The following is an 18,201-nucleotide window of genomic DNA, read 5'->3' as shown; positions in this document are numbered from 1 at the left end:
ATGGTATCAATGTCAAAATTGTGGCCAGTGAAAATGCTGAGTGGCTAGTAACTTTTGAAATACACTAGCCACAGTGACTGGTGAGCATTTATTTTGAAACCCTGTATATAAGATATAAATTATAATAATTTATATGAGGACAAGCATTAAGCTGGTTCAAATCATACCTATCTGACCGCTACCATTTTGTCTATTTTTTAAATGGAGAAAAATCGTTCATAACTTCAGTAAACTATGGAGTGCCGCAGGGATCTGTGTTTGGCCCTCTATTATTCTCAATATATATGATGCCACTTGGAAATATTATAAGGAAACATGGAATTAGTTTCCATTGTTATGCTGATGACACTCAAATATATATTTCATCACGGCCGGATGAAAACGCTAAATTATCCAAATTGACAGAGTGTGTTAAAGATATAAAAGATTGGATGACGCGTAATTTTCTTTTATTAAATCCAGACAAGGCAGAGGTAATACTTATCGGTTCAAAAAACCACCCACAAAACCTCTTACAATACAACTTTAACATAGTAGGATGTCCTGTTACTTTATCCTCTACAGTAAAAGACCTGGGTGTTATACTCGATTGTAACCTGTCTTTTGAAAATCATATTTCATATGTTACAAAAACAGCCTTTTTCCACCTTAGAAACATTGCTAAGCTACGTAATATGCTATCAGTTTCTGATGCAGAAAACTTAGTTCATGCATTCATGACCTCGAGACTAGATCACTGTAATGCTTTATTAGCCGGTTGTCCTGCATCCTCAATAAACAAGCTACAGTTAGTCCAAAATGCAGCCGCTAGAGTTCTTACTAGATCAAGAAAATATGATCATATAACACCGATTTTATCATCACTGCATTGGTTACCTATAAAGTTCCGTATTAATTACAAGGTATTGCTACTGACCTATAAAGCCCTAAACGGCTTAGCTCCAGTCTATTTAACGGATCTTCTATCGCCCTATAATCCATCGCGCTCTTTAAGATCACTAAATTCGAGGCTTTTGGTCATACTTAGGATATCCAGATCCACCAAAGGAGGGAGAGCATTTTCACATTTAGCTCCAAAACTCTGGAATAGTCTTCCTGATACTGTTCGTTGCTCAGACTCGCTCTCCCAGTTTAAAACTAGATTAAAGACGCATCTCTTCAGCCAGGCATTCATATAATATTAATCTTACAGTTCAAACTACAATCCGGCCTCTAGTTCATAAACGCCAGAGGAGAACTGGCCCCCGACTGAGCCTGGGTTCTCCCAAGGTTTTTCACCTGATGGAGTTTCAGGTCACCATTAGGTCACTTGATGGAGTTTTTCGGTTCCTTGCCACTGTTGCCTTTGGCTTGCTCAGTTGGGGATATTTAATTTAATTTTATCAATCAATAAATTCCACTAGAAACAAACCTTGTTGTATTATTTTAATTTAATACTGTGAAGCTGCTTTGATACAATCTGTATTGTGAAAAGCGCTATACAAATATACTTGACTTGACTTGACATGAATAAAATGTACATATAAAATTTACGTTTTAATATATGTATATCATATATTGATATAAAGTGAAGTACACTACACTTCTGTCAGAGACAATCACCTTGAAGCAGCCTAGAGTTAAATGGACCATAACATGCATTAAAAAAAATTTCACTTAAAATGTTGGTAAAGTTTTTGCAGCAAAAACAGTTTAATAAGAAATAAGATTGTCTTAATAAGATTGTCTCTATGAAGTGTCTTACTCAAGGACCCAGTGGCGCAAGCTCGTGATTCACCCCTTCAAACGTGCAACCATGCAGTAACCACTCCATATTTTATGCATTAGGTTGCAGGACTCAGATAAACTCCCCCACATCCAAATGCTCATTTACCACAAAGTATTGTGTAAGAGTTGACTGTTTACAGAAAAGGAAACAATGAAATGAAAATATGTGCTGACATACAGTAAAGATGGGATTTGTAACGTCCAAAATGAACAAAGATCAGAATGGTGTGAATTGTCATGAGATTTGCCTGAAATTGTCATTATATACCTGTAAGTGCATGCGCAGGAAGCTTTTCCTCTTGGTGTAATCAAAATTGTTCCTCATGAGCAGGTAAAGAAGTGCAGACGCCTCCCCACGTAGGACACTTAATTTAGACATACAGCACTTCAAGACTTCGTAACACAGCGAACCGCACAGCGTTACACGGCCCTTGAAAAGGGGAACCTGGAACTAAATGTATATAATCGAGACACAAACACATCAATGTTCAATCAGGCAAAATCTGGAACATCTTGAAAACATCTCATGTTGTTGCATTTAAAGATTGTGGTCATTCATTAAAACTTCATTCAAGATTATTCAAAGGCACCAAACCTGCATGATAAAATCTTTAAAAAAATATATATATATCTTTTGTTTTATACAGAAAAAACACCAGCACTTGTGTTTGGAACGTCATGAGGATGAGTAAATAATCGTTTTCTGAGTAAACTAAAGAAATATATTGATCTCACCTTGATGATAAAGGCTCGCAAAGAGGCAAAGATGTGTTTGATTGCTGCTTCTGATTGTCCGACTTTCAGTAAAGTGAGGTACGTGTCAAAGACCTTCGTCATCAGAGCATTGTGACCTTCATTGTCCAGCAGCTGATTCTGTCAGAGTCCAGTAATCACATTATCAGTTTATGGAAGAATCAAATTATTTAGAACTGACCCTTTAGCTTCATTACGAACTCTAGAAGACAGATCTAAGTTAAAAAAAAACCCTGGTGATTACCTTGAAGCTCTGAGTGAAGAGTGAGAGGACGTCCAGCACGGTAAGGCAGGCTTCTGTCGACATATTCCCCTCAAGCAAAGACTGGTGGTTGGTCTCTGCTTCTGTGGGACCTCCAGCTGAAATACAAGACTCCACAATTACACATTCATGAAAACAACTGGCTTCACTTACAGCACATGATTTATAAAAAATTCTGTAGTTTTCTTGTTTATTTTGTACTCATAAGACTAGATTCAAGAAGAGAGAAAAAAATGAATTGCGTGATCCCTAAAGGGACATGGTGATGGAAAAAATATGAGATGGCAGGGAAAAAATGAGAAATGAGATGATGTGCAATGTATATTATGAGAAAATTAAAGTGTTGTTGTATGCATGTAAACCTATTGTAGGAGACCTCTAAAACTAAACGAGGAACCTTTAAAATAGCATAACGTTTGCAACATTGATAAAAAGAAATTATTTTTGAGCAGCAAAATCAGCATATAAGAATCATTTCTGAAGGATCATGTGACAAAGAAAGACTAAAATAGAGAAGTTATTTTAAATTGTGATAATATTCCACAATATTACGGGTTCTACTTTTTTTGATCAAACAAACTGGTGAGCTTATAAGCCTTTATTCAAAAACACTGAAAAATTACTGACCCCAAACTTTAGTGTATATCAGGCATTAATCAAAATCAAAATTGCATGATAGACAACAGAGACTTGGAATTTTAAAGTAAAGCTTCATGGTAAATTAAGCTATTATGTTACATAATATTATATTATGTTAAATTAGATAAAGTTGTCAAGTTTTATCATGTCCATTGCATTATAGTATGTTTAATTTTGTTATGTTACATTTCAGAATATAGCATAATAGAGCATTGTAGGAGCAGGAAAGCCTGAAAATCCTGTATCATAATGCGGTGTTTCACAGACTGAAGGTTATAAAACAACAGGAGTAGACAGATGTTTACCCATGTTCAGGGTTAATGAGGTGTCCATAGTGCTGAACTGCTGCAGCTTTGCTTGCATGAAGCTTCCTCGACCACGCAGAACCGGCATTGTCTGGGACTTTCTGTCAGACGAGAAGAGTTTCGACACCCAGGGTTCCTGACTCCTAAACAACACACACAAACAAAGACGTATTGTTCGCAACAGTGCTAATCTTGATGCCGCTGCTTATTTTGAAAACACAGAACCCATTCAATGAAATGTAAATATATGGCTTTGATGACACGATAGCAGGCAACACAATATCACAGTTGTGGTTCATGTAAATATGAATGGTGATATGAATGTGGTTAGCTCTTAAATTGGAAACATGTTTTTTGTTGTTGAGTCCTGATTAAGCATACCGGCTAATGCTTCTCTTGCCAACATAGCGGAACTGGACTATGCAGATCCTACAATCAGAGAAGACAGAAAATTAGTCTATTATGAGATAGAAAGCCATATAAACACAAAGAGACAAGGTAACATATTTGAGGGTCATGATTTACTTTCTGGCAACAGACCTTCATATTCTCAAACAATTTTTAAGGCCAGAAACCCAGAATAAGAACGTTCTGCAAGTATGAAGCTGCTTCCAGCTACACTTCCCAAATAGTGTCAGAGCACAATTCATAAAGCAACACAATTCTCAGTAGCTATTTTTCCATCCACCTATTTTTATGAGCATTTTGGTATATTAGGGCTGGGTAAAAAAATATCAATTTCTCGATTTTAATCGATTCTCATTTTTACGAATCGATAATGATTCTTAAATCCAAAGAATCGATTAGGCTAGTCATCCTGTTTTCAGTTGATGAATGGAACATTGTAGCGCGCATCCCATCCAATATATCGCAATAATCTTTTGTACTATTGGTATGAAACAAAGTCTCAGATTTCAAATTACGTTCATTTTCTTACGAAATTCAAAAACATAAATACCGTTTTGGCTCAGCTCAAGAGAAGCAGCAGCACATGATCTTCTTCCGCCTTAATAATACCAGTTACAGCGCAAAATAAACATGAATGAGCATCTGAACGCGTGTTAAAAGATAGAGTAGAACTTATCGAAATCCGTATCATGTCACATGTAATCGCTCAATCAGTGTTTCAACCGTGGAAAGACGTCAGTAAAACAGCTTGTAAACAATGTCATGTAACGTCACATTTACCTCAGAAAAACCATATCCAGCGACCATAAACTTGTTAGTCAGCTAGAAGAATTAACTCTAGAGAGGAGCATTTTGCTAAATATATGCACCATATTACATCTTCATTATAATTTTTAATGTTCTTCAATATTTAATACATGTTTGAATAAATCTGGCAAGTTTTTAAGACAGCCACCATTTAAATGTTTATATTTCATATAACTTTATTATTGTAAAAATAAATAAGTGTAATTTAAGTGTTTGTATACAAATCAGTTAATTTTTACCTTCAATATTATAGTAGGCTAATGAAGCCTATAGGCTACCACTGACTCCCATAGTTTACAGCATTGGTTAAGAGATTTGTTTTCCTTGAGAAAATTTGCCATGTATTGTACCTGATATCCAAAATAATCAATATTGAATCGAATCGGAATCGAAATTGAATCGAATTGTGAAATTTGTGTCAATACCCAGCCCTAGTGTATATCGCATTAAAAAAAACGCAAGATGTGAATAAATTCCAAATATGTGCATAGAAAAAACGTATGCACTCAATTGAGTCGGATTAATTTTAATTTTATCTCTTCGGCTCACTGGATGGAAACAGTGCAAATGTTTTATGAGATATTCCCATTTTGCGCATAAGCTAAATTCTCAACTTTGGATGGAAACACAGCTAATGTCACAACAAGTGGCCGTAAAGTGGGAACTGGTGTAAACTGTCTTATGCACTTCTTATAACTTCAGTGCCTAATTGTGCATTCAAGTCACGTCAGAAAGATCATATTAACATGTTGAATGCACATGAACGGCGCCACATAGTTGTAAATACAAGTAGAAAGCTGGGGATTTCTTTGAGCCCAGAGCTTTATGAGTTGGGGGCATGTCATTGAGAAACATGGTGGAATACCAAAATGCTTAAAGGTATAGAGCAGTGAAATATTAAGCAGCACACATGATTTCTGAAGGATCATGTGACACTGAAGACTGGAGTAATGATGCTGAAAATTCAGCTTTGATCACAGGAATAAATTAAACTTTAAAATATATGAAAATAGAAAAACGTCATTTTAAATTGTAATAATATGTCACAATTTTACTGTGTTTTTGATCAAATAAATGAAGCCTGGTTGAACATAAGAGACTTCTTTCCAAAGAATCGTACCAACTTATCTTGTATGATTTACCATCTGATTGTGCCACACAAGATTGAGATACACATGAATGACAAGATCAACAAGGACAACGCCTTGTGGGAATGTTGGTGTCACTCACTCGAGCAGACTGAGGAAGTTCATGATGTCTTGTGGATTGACTTTCGACCAGTAGGCCATCAGAGTGTCTAAAGGAAGACATTAAGACAAAAGCATTAATGCAACATAGTTCAACTCTTCTTCCTATAATGAACATGCATATAAATGTAATTTATATAGACTTACACTTTACATTAAGGCTCCATTCGTTAACATCAGTTAATTCATTAGTTAACATAAACTGACAATGAAAAATACTTCTAAAGCATTTATTAATCTCAGTTAAAGGGATACTCCACTTTAAAATGAAAATTCTGTCATCATATACTCACCCTCATGTTGTTTCAAACCTGTATGAATTTCTTTCTTCTGCTGAACAGAAAGGAAGATATTTAGAAGAATGTCAGTAACCAGACAGTTTCTGGTCTCATTGACTTCCATAGTATATTTTTTTTCCATACTATGCAAGTCAATGGGGCCCATCAACTGTCTGGTTACTGACATTCTTCTAAATATCTTCCTTTCTGTTCAGCAGAAGAAAGAAATTCATACAGGTTTGAAACAACATGAGGGTGAGTACTGTATATGATGACAGAATTTTCATTTTAAAGTGGAGTATCTCTTTAATTTTAACATTTAATAACACATTATTAAAATCATAAGTTGTAACTGTATTATTTAATGGACCTGAGCTAACATGAACTAACAGTTGTATTTTAGTAACTAATGTTAACAAAGAATAGTAACTTCTGTAACAAATGTAGCTATTTAACATGCCAGTTAATGCATTACCAAAGTTAACTAATGAGAACTTATTGTAAAGTAATACCTATTGTTCTTTATAATTATTTTGCATTTTAATCTGTTTGAAACTTTATACATTTTTGTGTATTGCTTTATTGTATTTAAATGTTAAGTTCTTTTTGTTATAAGAAAAAAAGTTATTAAACCTGTTATAGTGACAACACTTTTTTAACTTATTTCAGTATTGTGATAATACCGTATACCGCAATGAAAGCTTCAGCAATTGAACATTTGATACCATCACATGCCTTCTTCCTATTAGAGTGACATTCCCAAGAGTTTCAGGAAACCCATCCACAAGGTTCCCATGCTCTTAGAGCAATGATTACTGGGATGGATTTTTGAGTGTAAATTTTTTTTTTTGATTTTAATTAATAATATATGTACTAGTACACTAATGTCTCCAATAAGAACCTCCAAAAAAAAAAAAAAAAAAAAAATCACTTATTTTACTCTAAACAGGAACTCACAATATCTAGACGACGTTGTGAGTGCTATTTCAAAGCAGATAAATACTATAAAAACAGATTCAATAGAAATCTATGTGTTTTTTCCCGTCAAATCACAATTCCAGGATTTTTATGAGCATGGAAACCCTGGATCTTAGACCAGGCACCAACTTGTTTAAATCAGTTTCTCAATCCTGCTCCAGCACTTCATCTTTTAGGTCACTCCCAACTTAGATCAAGCATTACTCTACAAATGAGCCGACAAGTAGCGTGTGAGTCATCCGAACTGTGTTGCACCGGAAGAACCCAAGAGCAGGACTGATAAACCCTGGATTAAGAGTTATTTGCACCCACGAAGCTCCAACGGATACTCAACAGATTTCCATAAAATTTAAACACCTGTCATTTAAAGATCAACAACAGCTGCCGCCCACAGCTCAAGTGTTACATTTGAGCACAACAGCAGTCTGCCCCGTTGAAGTCAAGTGAAATTAACTTGTATGGCGCTTTTAGTTTTTTTAAACACATTCCCCCAGTTTCACAGACAAGGCTTAAGTCTAGTCCCAGACTAAAATGCATGTTTGAGCTGTTTTGAGACTATAATCTTGAGTAAAATGGTGGTGTTTTATGATGATAACAAAAAGGCTGGATGATATGATGATAACAAAAGTGTGCTTACCATCTGACAAGGTTCTTACAATGTTTAGGTAACACAGAAGCAGCCCTCTGATCTCATACTGTCCCAAACGTCCAGCGGCGGGTACAGTGCTCATAGTGGAGCCGCGCCTGTTTAACTGAGCAGAAGGGGGGAATATTAAAAATGATGCATGATAAGGGTCATGTAAATAAGGTAACCTGTAGTGTTGGGGTAACATGTTACGCATATTTTTTTCATGTAATGAGTAATGCATTACTTGTTATATTTATACCATGATAACCACATTAATTTTATATTTTAACGAAGTCCTTTTCACACAGTGGGAAAAATAGGTATATTTAAGAGATATATAATTGTGGCAGTAAGAGTATGTGTGATTTATGTTCAATAAAGCATTATTTGCTGTGCGTGCCGTCATCAGTAAAAACAGAATTTGAACATCGTTGTCTCAAAGTTTGCAAGTGCGGCCACCATACAATTAGCTGTTGTCATGACCATTAGCATGTGTCCAGTTTTCTGTTGATGGTACATGAGAAATACAATATGATAAATGTTGCTGTTTAAGTAAATTATTATATATATTATGCAGTATGCACTACCGTTCAGGTTTAGGGTCGATACGATTTTTTAAATGTTTTTTAAATAATTTTCTCATGCTCACCAAGGCTGCATTTATTTGATTAAAAATACAGTAAAACATATACAGTGCAATGCATAAGTGAATACACCCATGCTAAAGTTGATTAAAAAGAGGAATAAAAAATCATATTTTGCAAATTGAACTTAATGCCTTAATTTAAAAAATTAGGAAAAATCCAACCTTTAAGGACACCAATTTTCTTTGTGAATGAATAATGTATCGTAAATAAATAAATGTTCTTCCTTAAAATACATGGTGCATAAGTGAGTACACCCCTATGTTAAATTCCCATAGAGGCAGGCAGATTTTTATTTTTAAGTATTTTTTTAATTTTTTTTTAGGATACTATGCATCCTGATAAAGTTCCCTTGGCCTTTGGAATTAAAATAGCCCCACATCATCACATAGCATTCACCATACCTAGAGAATGGCATGGGGTACTTTCCATAAGATCATCTCTCAATGCAAATCAAACTAGCTTTTAGGCTAACTGAAATAAAATCATGCCAATCTCTAGGTATGGTGAAGGCTATGTGATGATGTGGGGCTATTTTAATTCCAAAGGCCAAGGGAACTTTATCAGGATGCATAGTATCCTAAAATTGTTTTTAAAAAAATACTTAAAAATAAAAATCTGCCTGCCTCTATGGGAATTTAACATAGGGGTGTACTCACTTATGCACCATGTATTTTAAGGAAGAACATTTATTTATTTACGATACATTATTCATTCACAAAGAAAATTGGTGTCCTTAAAGGTTGGATTTTTCCTAATTTTTTAAATTAAGGCATTAAGTTCAATTTCCAAATTATGATTTTTTATTCCTCTTTTTAGTCAACTTTAGCATGGGTGTATTCACTTATGCATTGCACTGTATATATATATTGTGAAATATTACTGCAATTGTTTTCCATTTGAATATATTTTAAAATGCAATTTATTCCTTTAATGCAAAGCGGAATTTTCAGCATCATTACTCCAGTCTTCAGTGTCACCTGATCCTTCAGAAATCATATTAATATGCTGATTTGCTGCTCGAGAAACATTTACTATTATTATCAATTTTGAAATCGACTTTATATTTTTTGTGGATTATGTAATTTTTTTTTTTTTTTTCAGAATTCTTTGATGAATAGAAAGTTCAAAAGAAAATAGAAATCTTTTGTAATATAATAAATATCTTTACTGTCAATTTCATGCATTCTTGCTGAGTAAAAGTATTTATTTATTTCTCTTACTTTTGAACAGTAGTGTATCTGTAAAAAGTAAGGAAACCTTAACCTACTGTGTTTACACAAAAAGTAACAAATCTAACTTAATTTGTGAGTTTGACTTTTAAAATGAACATTCCCCAACACTGGACATGTAGTGAAATCTGTTTCTGTTTCACCTCATTGATGTCTGGAGTGCCAGGATCTCCATACATAGAGCCTCTGGACTCGCCTTTCCTACTGTGTCCATTCTGGGAGACCACACCGGCTGTGAAACACACAAATGCACACTGTGGGTTTGTCTGTTTACTTGTTACTTCTGCTGCCAAAAGACTTTGATACTTACTAGGTTCCTTATCAACGATAGAGCTGCTTCTGCGGCTGTCCACTGACAAATCATCTCGGTACTAAAGGAGCATGGGAAAACAGGAAGTGCTTATCTAACTCCGGATCAAAAACTTGCCAGGTTAACATTTACACTAGGACATGGAATGTAAATGTAGCACTCGCATGTCTCGAGTTATACAACAGTGTAAAAGTAAACCCAATCGGTAAATACTGAAGCAACGCACACAGACACACAATCGACACACACTGCCGACAAGAAAAATAACTGGTCCATCTATAAACTCAAAGACGGCACATATATTTTATTTGATTGAATCAGATTATACTTTGAACTCTAAAGCTATAAATAACAATATGCAAAATATCCATTTCGAAAGTATCATCGAAAGATATTTGAGAGTCGAATGAAAGTTGATTTCCACTCTACAGTCAGAGTTGTAGGTGGAAGTTGCTATTAACATTTCTTTATGTTTCTGTGAAGATTACAAAGAAATATCAACTAAAGCCTGTTAATATTTTTCAAATACCGCTGATTTGTCTTATCTTTTTGGACTGACATTTGTGAACAGTTTCAATCCATTAAGCAATGCAATTTTTTTTCCATAAATATTTCATATTGATTGCAGAGAACAGATGAAGACTGAGTCATTGTTGATCCCAGATAAGCGAGAAATGGGCGTTTACCATGAGGCTGAGGCCATTTCTGCAGAGTTGCCTTGGGCTGTTCATCTGGCTCATGTTCTGGTAGAGCAGCTCAAACAATGGCAGGTACAGCAGACAGATGCGGGCCTGTTGGTTCTGTCATGAGGTCAATGGTAAATTAATGATTATAACACATAGTAGCAGAAACAATGGAAGGCATTGTAAGTCACTTGCCAATAATGTTACTATGAGTGTGCCCTGCAGCTTTCAAAAGAACAACATTATACTTTTCAAAAGCTTCCATGATTTTAATAATGCAGGAACAATCTATTTTGACAATAAATTACACAATAATCGAAAAATGCGAGTTCAAACCTGACAATTCTTGAAAGAGTTTAGCATGGTAATGGATATGACAATGGATATGTATTTGGTTTTGGCGGAATAGATATGCTACTCTGCTGCTGCTGTTGGTTATTGCTGCTGCTGCTTTACTTGCTGATATTGCTGCTGCTATTGCTGCTGGTGCAGTTATTGCTGATTTCGCTGCTGCTGTTATTGCTGCTGCTGCTGTTATTGCTGCTGCTGCTGTTATTGCTGCTGCTGTTGATTATTGCTGCTGCTGCTGTTAATTATTGCTGCTGGTGCAGTTATCGCTGATTTCGCTGCTGCTGTTATCGTAGCCGCTGATATTGCTGCTGCAGTTGATTATTACTGCTGCTGCTTTTATTGCTGCTGCTGTTGATTATTGCTGCTGCTGTTAGTTATTGCTGCTGGTGCAGTTATTGCTGATTTCGCTGCTGCTGTTGATTATTGCTGCTGCTGTTATCGTAGCCGCTGATATTGCTGCTGCAGTTGATTATTACTGCTGCTGCTTTTATTGCTGCTGCTGTTGATTATTGCTGCTGCTGCTGTTAGTTATTGCTGCTGGTGCAGTTATTGCTGACTTCGCTGCTGCTGTTAGTTATTGCTACTGGTGCAGTTATTGCTGATTTCGCTGCTGCTGTTGATTATTGCTGCTGCTGTTATCGTAGCCGCTGATATTGCTGCTGCAGTTGATTATTACTGCTGCTGCTGTTGATTATTGCTGCTGCTGCTGCTGCTGTTAGTTATTGCTGTTGGTGCAGTTATTGCTGACTTCGCTGCTGCTGTTGATTATTGCTGCTGCTGCTTTTATTGCTGCTGCTGTTGATTATTGCTGCTGCTGCTGTTAATTATTGCTGCTGGTGCAGTTATTGCTGATTTCGCTGCTGCTGTTATCGTAGCCGCTGATATTGCTGCTGCAGTTGATTATTACTGCTGCTGCTGTTGATTATTGCTGCTGCTGCTGTTAGTTATTGCTGCTGGTGCAGTTATTGCTGATTTCGCTGCTGCTGTTGATTATTGCTGCTGCTGTTATCGTAGCCGCTGATATTGCTGCTGCAGTTGATTATTACTGCTGCTGCTTTTATTGCTGCAGCTGTTGATTATTGCTGCTGCTGCTTTTACAGATGTGGCCTTTAAAAACGCGCGTTTTCTCCCGCGGCATACAGCAATTCGTCTCGCATAGTCTCGCAGAATTCTGCAAGTGCTTTCGGGGGGGCGTACTTAAAAAATCCCTCAATGTGTTTCGCTTCACAGAATATCTATATTTATATAAGTGCAACAGAGAATTTAGTGTCAGCATAATACACGTGACTCTGCCTGTAAAAACCCAGCAGTATTTTTTTATATATATACACAAAATCATCCTAACATAATGAAAGGCTTAAATAATGCGACTTACCCAGATTCTTAATTCGTGCAGATATTTCTTGTGTGATTGTTCTTGGGCAGATATTTCTTGTGAGGTAATGTTGCAGCACAACACGTTGCATTTATATTTTGGGCGCATCTGATTTGCCATTCCATTATTAATAAATATTTTTAATTGAACTGTCTTAATGCATTAAGCATAAAGATTTTTCCACGTTAGTCTCAGAATGTCCGGGGTTGGTTTGAGGTCTTGCCGACAGTTTGTAAATCTTCTAAATATTCATATTCACAAATTCCATATAAAGGGTGATCAACAGTTATGACTTCTAAAATAAAATAAAAATGACCAGATAAGAGGTATCTGATTGACAGTTTGACAGATGTTGTTTTAAAAAATAATTACAACATTATGGGGAAGTGGTATTAAATATTTGGTAACACATAATACAATTATTTTAATTACGCATTTTGTTCAGTTTTGCTTTTACAAAATGTTCCCTGTTTTTTATATAATTAATTTTACCTGAGATGTGCGTTATATCGCTTTTTGATCATTCTTTGTGTTGTCGAATTTTGAAACAGTTTCATTTTTTGTTCATAATAATTTGATTCATAATTATGTCATTTTTTTTCTAAAAGTAGCAATATTCTAAAGAAATACAAAGACAGTGTACATGTACCCACCAGATTTCGTCATGAGTCATTTTGTACCCACCACTTTTAACTTCCGTTGACCGTTTTCAGTGGTTATGAGCAATATGAGAGAAAAATTTGGTAATCATTGTCTGACACAACAAAAAAACATTATAATATTCATTTTATTTTAATTTTCGTGTTCGCATTTATGAGGGAAAAAACAACGTGTCAGTTTACGGTTACGCACGTGAGCGCTCTGAAAGCGGCACTAAAAGACTGCTTTAAAACTTGCAGAGACCTCAAACAGAACAGCTGCCTTTCTTTAAATTGAATTTCGTTTTGTATTAATTATATCTTAATTTTTAATCAATGTTTCGTGAACCAATTGCCTGGATTTAAGAAGTAAATATAGTAGACAATCACGACATTGGAGGCGCCGGCGAGTGAACTGGAGTTCATCTCATAAATGAACCGAAACTCGGCGTATAATGCACATTCACATTCACAGCATATTTAGACACATTTAGACGCATTCATAATCATTACTTTTACCGGTTCTTTGTGGCAAGCTTTATGCGTGCGGTCGTGCGCTTGAGCGCGGCTATATTATAGTAAACGCTCATTACTTAATACAAAGCATAAGCCTCTTCCTGGCATGCAATCTAATCTACTAGGCTACAATGTCAGTTGGTTATATCAACATACTGTATGTCAAATTAAGTTACGCGATATCAACAAATTAAGTTATAAACATTAATTTGAAATAACTTAAGCGTATGTAGGGGGAGCGCTGGGCACATCCTAACGCGGGGTTAGTTGTAACACGCTTGTTTTAAATACTTCTGCACATGCTTGGATGACGAAACTTTGTGTATTTACTAGTTGCCATATCAACACTATATAGAAAAAAAAAATCCGCCAAAATTATTTATTTTTTGGAAGATATCCATAGACTTTTATTAAACCATAGCAAAAGTAAATTTCTTACTTAAGTTAATTTTTCATCTCTATTTTTTGTGTTTATTTAAAATAAGACAAATCTGATATTATTTTAATCTCCAAGATGTTATTTAACAGTTGAGATAGTTATTTAATGCTTCGCTAACTAGCAGAAGACACTAGCAGGGTTTAAATCCCAGTTGTGCAGGCGGGGGCATGTTGTAACACTGCGTTACAATGTGCCCCTATTAGAAATATGCTATTATATTCTATACTTTTATTATTTTTATTGAGAAAACGTGAGAAAAATGTGAATAAAGACTGAGAGTCAATGTTCAGAAATTACTAATTATTTATTTGTTTTGAACTATGTTGTATAGCTGTGTGTTCGTAGTCAAAACTCAAAAATTAGTTTATATTTAATTATTAAAAATTGCCATTATTTTATATGAAAAAGTTTTTTAATTGTATTTTATTTAGAAAATATTGTTTTGTTTTGTATATATATTTTTAGATCAGATAACATTTTAAGCTGTCATATGGTCATGTTACAATGTGCCCCTGCACGTTACAATGTACCCCACCTATGGGGCATGTTGTCACAATTCACTTTCATTCTTTCGGGGTATATCAAGAAAAAAAGTATATACTGTATTGATTAAACAAAAACACATAATTGTACTAGACATGTGGGAAAAAATAAATACTCTGAACCATAAGTAGATTTACACAAACTGAGAAAGTCAAAAAGTGTTACTTTGTGCCCCGCTCTCCCCTATAGTAGATTTGCTTAAATAGCATTTAAACAAAGGAACTGCAAGGGATTAAAACGCCGCCCACGCGCTGGTGAAAACAGGAAAAACCGGTTTTCTTTTGATTCCCTGAGAGGAGATCGATTAGCATTGGGGGGTGATAAAGAATCGGCAGACCTGGGGGGTGGGTGGTTTGTAATTTCTTGACTCTGTGTCAATTGGTAGCAGCTAAAACAAGCAGCTAAAACAAAGACTGTGCAATTAATTACATTTTGGAAAAAAAAATTGAATTTGTAAGTAAAGTATTAAATATGTTTTACAAAAAATTGGTTTACAAACTCTTGGAGGTTTGTGGTTACCATCGAGTGGTGCTTGTGTTTAGACTTGTGTTTTACGTGATTAAATCAGGAAGATTAGGCCTACATTGGTTTCTGTCCACACGGAGACGCATTTAAGACGGTTTAATCAGGAATTGGAGGCACCGGCGCAATATAACTTGCATTGCTCGTGAACTGAGCTCGTCTCATAAATGAACCGAAACTCAGAAATGTATCTAGAAAGCTTGAAATGTCCACTTTTAAACAAAACAATTCAAAACGAAAAGAAACAGACAACTCTCTTATGTAATCCGTATGAAGTGTGCATTTCTCTCTATAGGCACGTTCATCTGCGAAGATGACGAGTCAGCATTGTCAACATCTTTGACTGACACATAAAACACTAGTTTATTAATAAACAATTAAAATGTCTCCTTGCTATATTTGACACATGATTACTTTTGCCGGTTCTTTGTGGCAAGCTTTAGCCTATGCGTCCGCTAACTATCGAATATCGTGACTCATATTTTGTACCAAAATTGGATGAGCTCCCCCTACATACGCTTAAATTAAAATAAAATTAATATTATAATGTTTTTTTGTTGGGTCAGACAATGATTACCAAATTTCTCTCTCATATTGCTCCTCATTACCACTGAAAACGGTAAAAAAAATTACCCAAAAGTCAAATTAATATGGACGGAAGTTAAAAGTGGTGGGTACAAAATGACTCATGACGAAATCTGGTGGGTGCGTACCCACCGTCCCCACCGAAATCGACGCCTATAAGGGAAACATGATCATATAAAAAGTACTGTACAGTAATGCAGAAAAGCTGCTGCAGTTGATTGTTGCTGCTGCTGCTGTTATTGCTGATATTGCTGCTGCTAGACACACTGCTGCTGCACAAAAGTATATGAGCATATGAAATTACCAGTAGCAGATCTATACAGGTAAGGCCTAGGAAGGTGGACTGATTCAGAGGAACTTTGAAAGCGTGCTGCAGACTGCTACAACAAACACTGACAAACTATTTAAATGTTGAGCAGCAAGATCATTGGCTCCAGATGCAACATGAAACAGTCTAGTTGAAAATCATGTAATTGTCAGCAGGTTGTGTTAAAGACCCATCAGCCAGCACAATCTAGAGTTTCATGTCAGAACTTGTTTTTTTTACTGGGTTTAGCAAAACTTGTAGCTAAAGAAATTCAGGGCCCTATCTTGCACCCAGCGCAATTGACTTTGTACACCGACGCATGTATCATTCCTATTTTGCACCCGACGCACAGCGGACTTTTCCCTCGACAGACGCACGTCGGTAAATTAGGGAATGAACTTGTGCTCCCGGGGGCGGTTCAGTGAAAAGAGGAGGCGTGTTCCGGCGCAAACGTTCCCTGGTGCTATTTTGCAGTTCCAGAAAACAATTCCGCGTTTTCAGTGGCACGTTCAGATGCTATTTTAAGGGCGCATGCTTGGCCATAATGTAGCATGTGCACAACACGCATACACTTTGCTTCTCTCATCTACACACAGACGCAGCAGTTCCCATTTTTGCAAACCATACATAATTCCAAAATTATAAACCAAAATTATAATACGCCTGTTTAACCGAAGCTAATTTGGGTGGGTTTCTCCAATCCCTATACAATGTCACTTCTCTGTCTTTTAAGGCCCTGACGAGAACGTCGGTCTCCTCGGCTGTGAACCGCTCCTGGCGCGCGCCTGGCAAATCCGCCGTTATAATAGCAATCCGCCATGGAACAAGCACGCCTGCTCTTAAAGGGAATGTGAGATGATGCTCTGATTGGTTTATTAACCACACCTATGAGTAATGAAGCTACTTCAGACCAACCCATTTTAGATTTGCGTCGGGCGCAAGAGTCATTTATCCTGCCGGTATAATAGCAACAGCGCCCGAGATCCGCCCACAAAGTTACTTGCGTTTCGCGTTTGATACTTGCGTTTCAGATCGTTAAAATAGGGCCCTCAGTATGGTCGTTGATAAATAGTGTTTTTTTTGGGAGAGGGTGGGGGGTGGCTGGGTTGCTTACTGGACGACCAAAAGTAAAAAGAATCCAAGTCTCTTTCAGTGTTATTATAGTTAACTAAAACTCAAACAATTATGAATCATTAAAAAACATTTCCGTAAAATTGAAATAAATCTGGAATAAAACAAAACATTAGAGGAAAAGCTTTAAATAGAAATGCTAACTTGCATCTTACTAAAAGTATAAGTTTAACTAAAATGAAATAAAATAAACTAAAGCTAAATAGAAATAATAATAACACATTTTTTATATAAAATGTAACTAACAAAATTGTACTAAAGACTAAGATTAAACTTCTAGGAAATATTCCTGGAATGATCCGTCCCATATGTTTTTCAAAAGTGAAAGTCATTCTTGTCATTTTTGTGAGTAAGTCTAGGCATGTTTTCAAATCTAAAAATCAGCTAAAAGCCACACCATATTAGCTTCTGATGTTCACTGTGTTCTGGAAATTGCCTCATGATTACATGATGTTCTGGCATCAGTAGCATCACAATGTAAAAAAAAAAAGAAAATGTGTTGTTCAGAGCAAACAGATCATGGTGACTTCTCAAGAAATGCGATTGCAGCAGCAGCTCGAGAGCCGTGTCTGTGGCAACGATCTGGAACTTTAATCTGGATGCACCAAGTCTGGCATTTGCATAACAGACAGATGTCTGACTGAGGTGAATGAACAATGTGCAGCAGTTACTTGCTATGGTGACAATGGCATGGACATAACTCGAGGATTTCTTTGTGTTAATGTAGGTCACCCATCTTGATAAAAGATAAAATGCAAATGTCACACATTTGAATAACATCGACCTGCTTATTCATTGTGGTCATCTCAAATACCTTCCTGTGCATGACTTCCTGTAAGTGATATCCTGTACA

General features: G+C 36.0%; 1 protein-coding gene across 4 annotated transcripts in view; it reads right to left on the bottom strand.

Moving 5' to 3' along the window:
* dock11 (dedicator of cytokinesis 11) overlaps positions 1-18,201 on the bottom strand; it is a 131,358-nt gene that overhangs the window by 31,787 nt on the left and 81,370 nt on the right. For all 4 annotated transcript variants that reach the window (XM_084110039.1, XM_084110041.1, XM_084110040.1 and 1 more), the window contains 10 exons: positions 10,945-11,058; positions 10,259-10,319; positions 10,092-10,180; positions 8,082-8,196; positions 6,172-6,238; positions 4,108-4,155; positions 3,727-3,869; positions 2,765-2,880; positions 2,503-2,640; positions 2,036-2,218 (listed from right to left, as the gene is read on the bottom strand). In XM_084110039.1, coding sequence (XP_083966165.1) covers positions 2,036-2,218; positions 2,503-2,640; positions 2,765-2,880; positions 3,727-3,869; positions 4,108-4,155; positions 6,172-6,238; positions 8,082-8,196; positions 10,092-10,180; positions 10,259-10,319; positions 10,945-11,058 — 1,074 coding nt within the window. The remainder of the gene's footprint in view (positions 1-2,035; positions 2,219-2,502; positions 2,641-2,764; positions 2,881-3,726; positions 3,870-4,107; positions 4,156-6,171; positions 6,239-8,081; positions 8,197-10,091; positions 10,181-10,258; positions 10,320-10,944; positions 11,059-18,201) is intronic.

This window comes from Abramis brama, assembly GCF_963993115.1.
Source record: "Abramis brama genome assembly, chromosome: 3".
In the NCBI taxonomy this organism is placed as follows: Eukaryota; Metazoa; Chordata; class Actinopteri; order Cypriniformes; family Leuciscidae; genus Abramis; species Abramis brama.
Note: the sequence above shows the minus strand (reverse complement) of the source record. Positions and strands in the feature narration are given on the sequence as shown.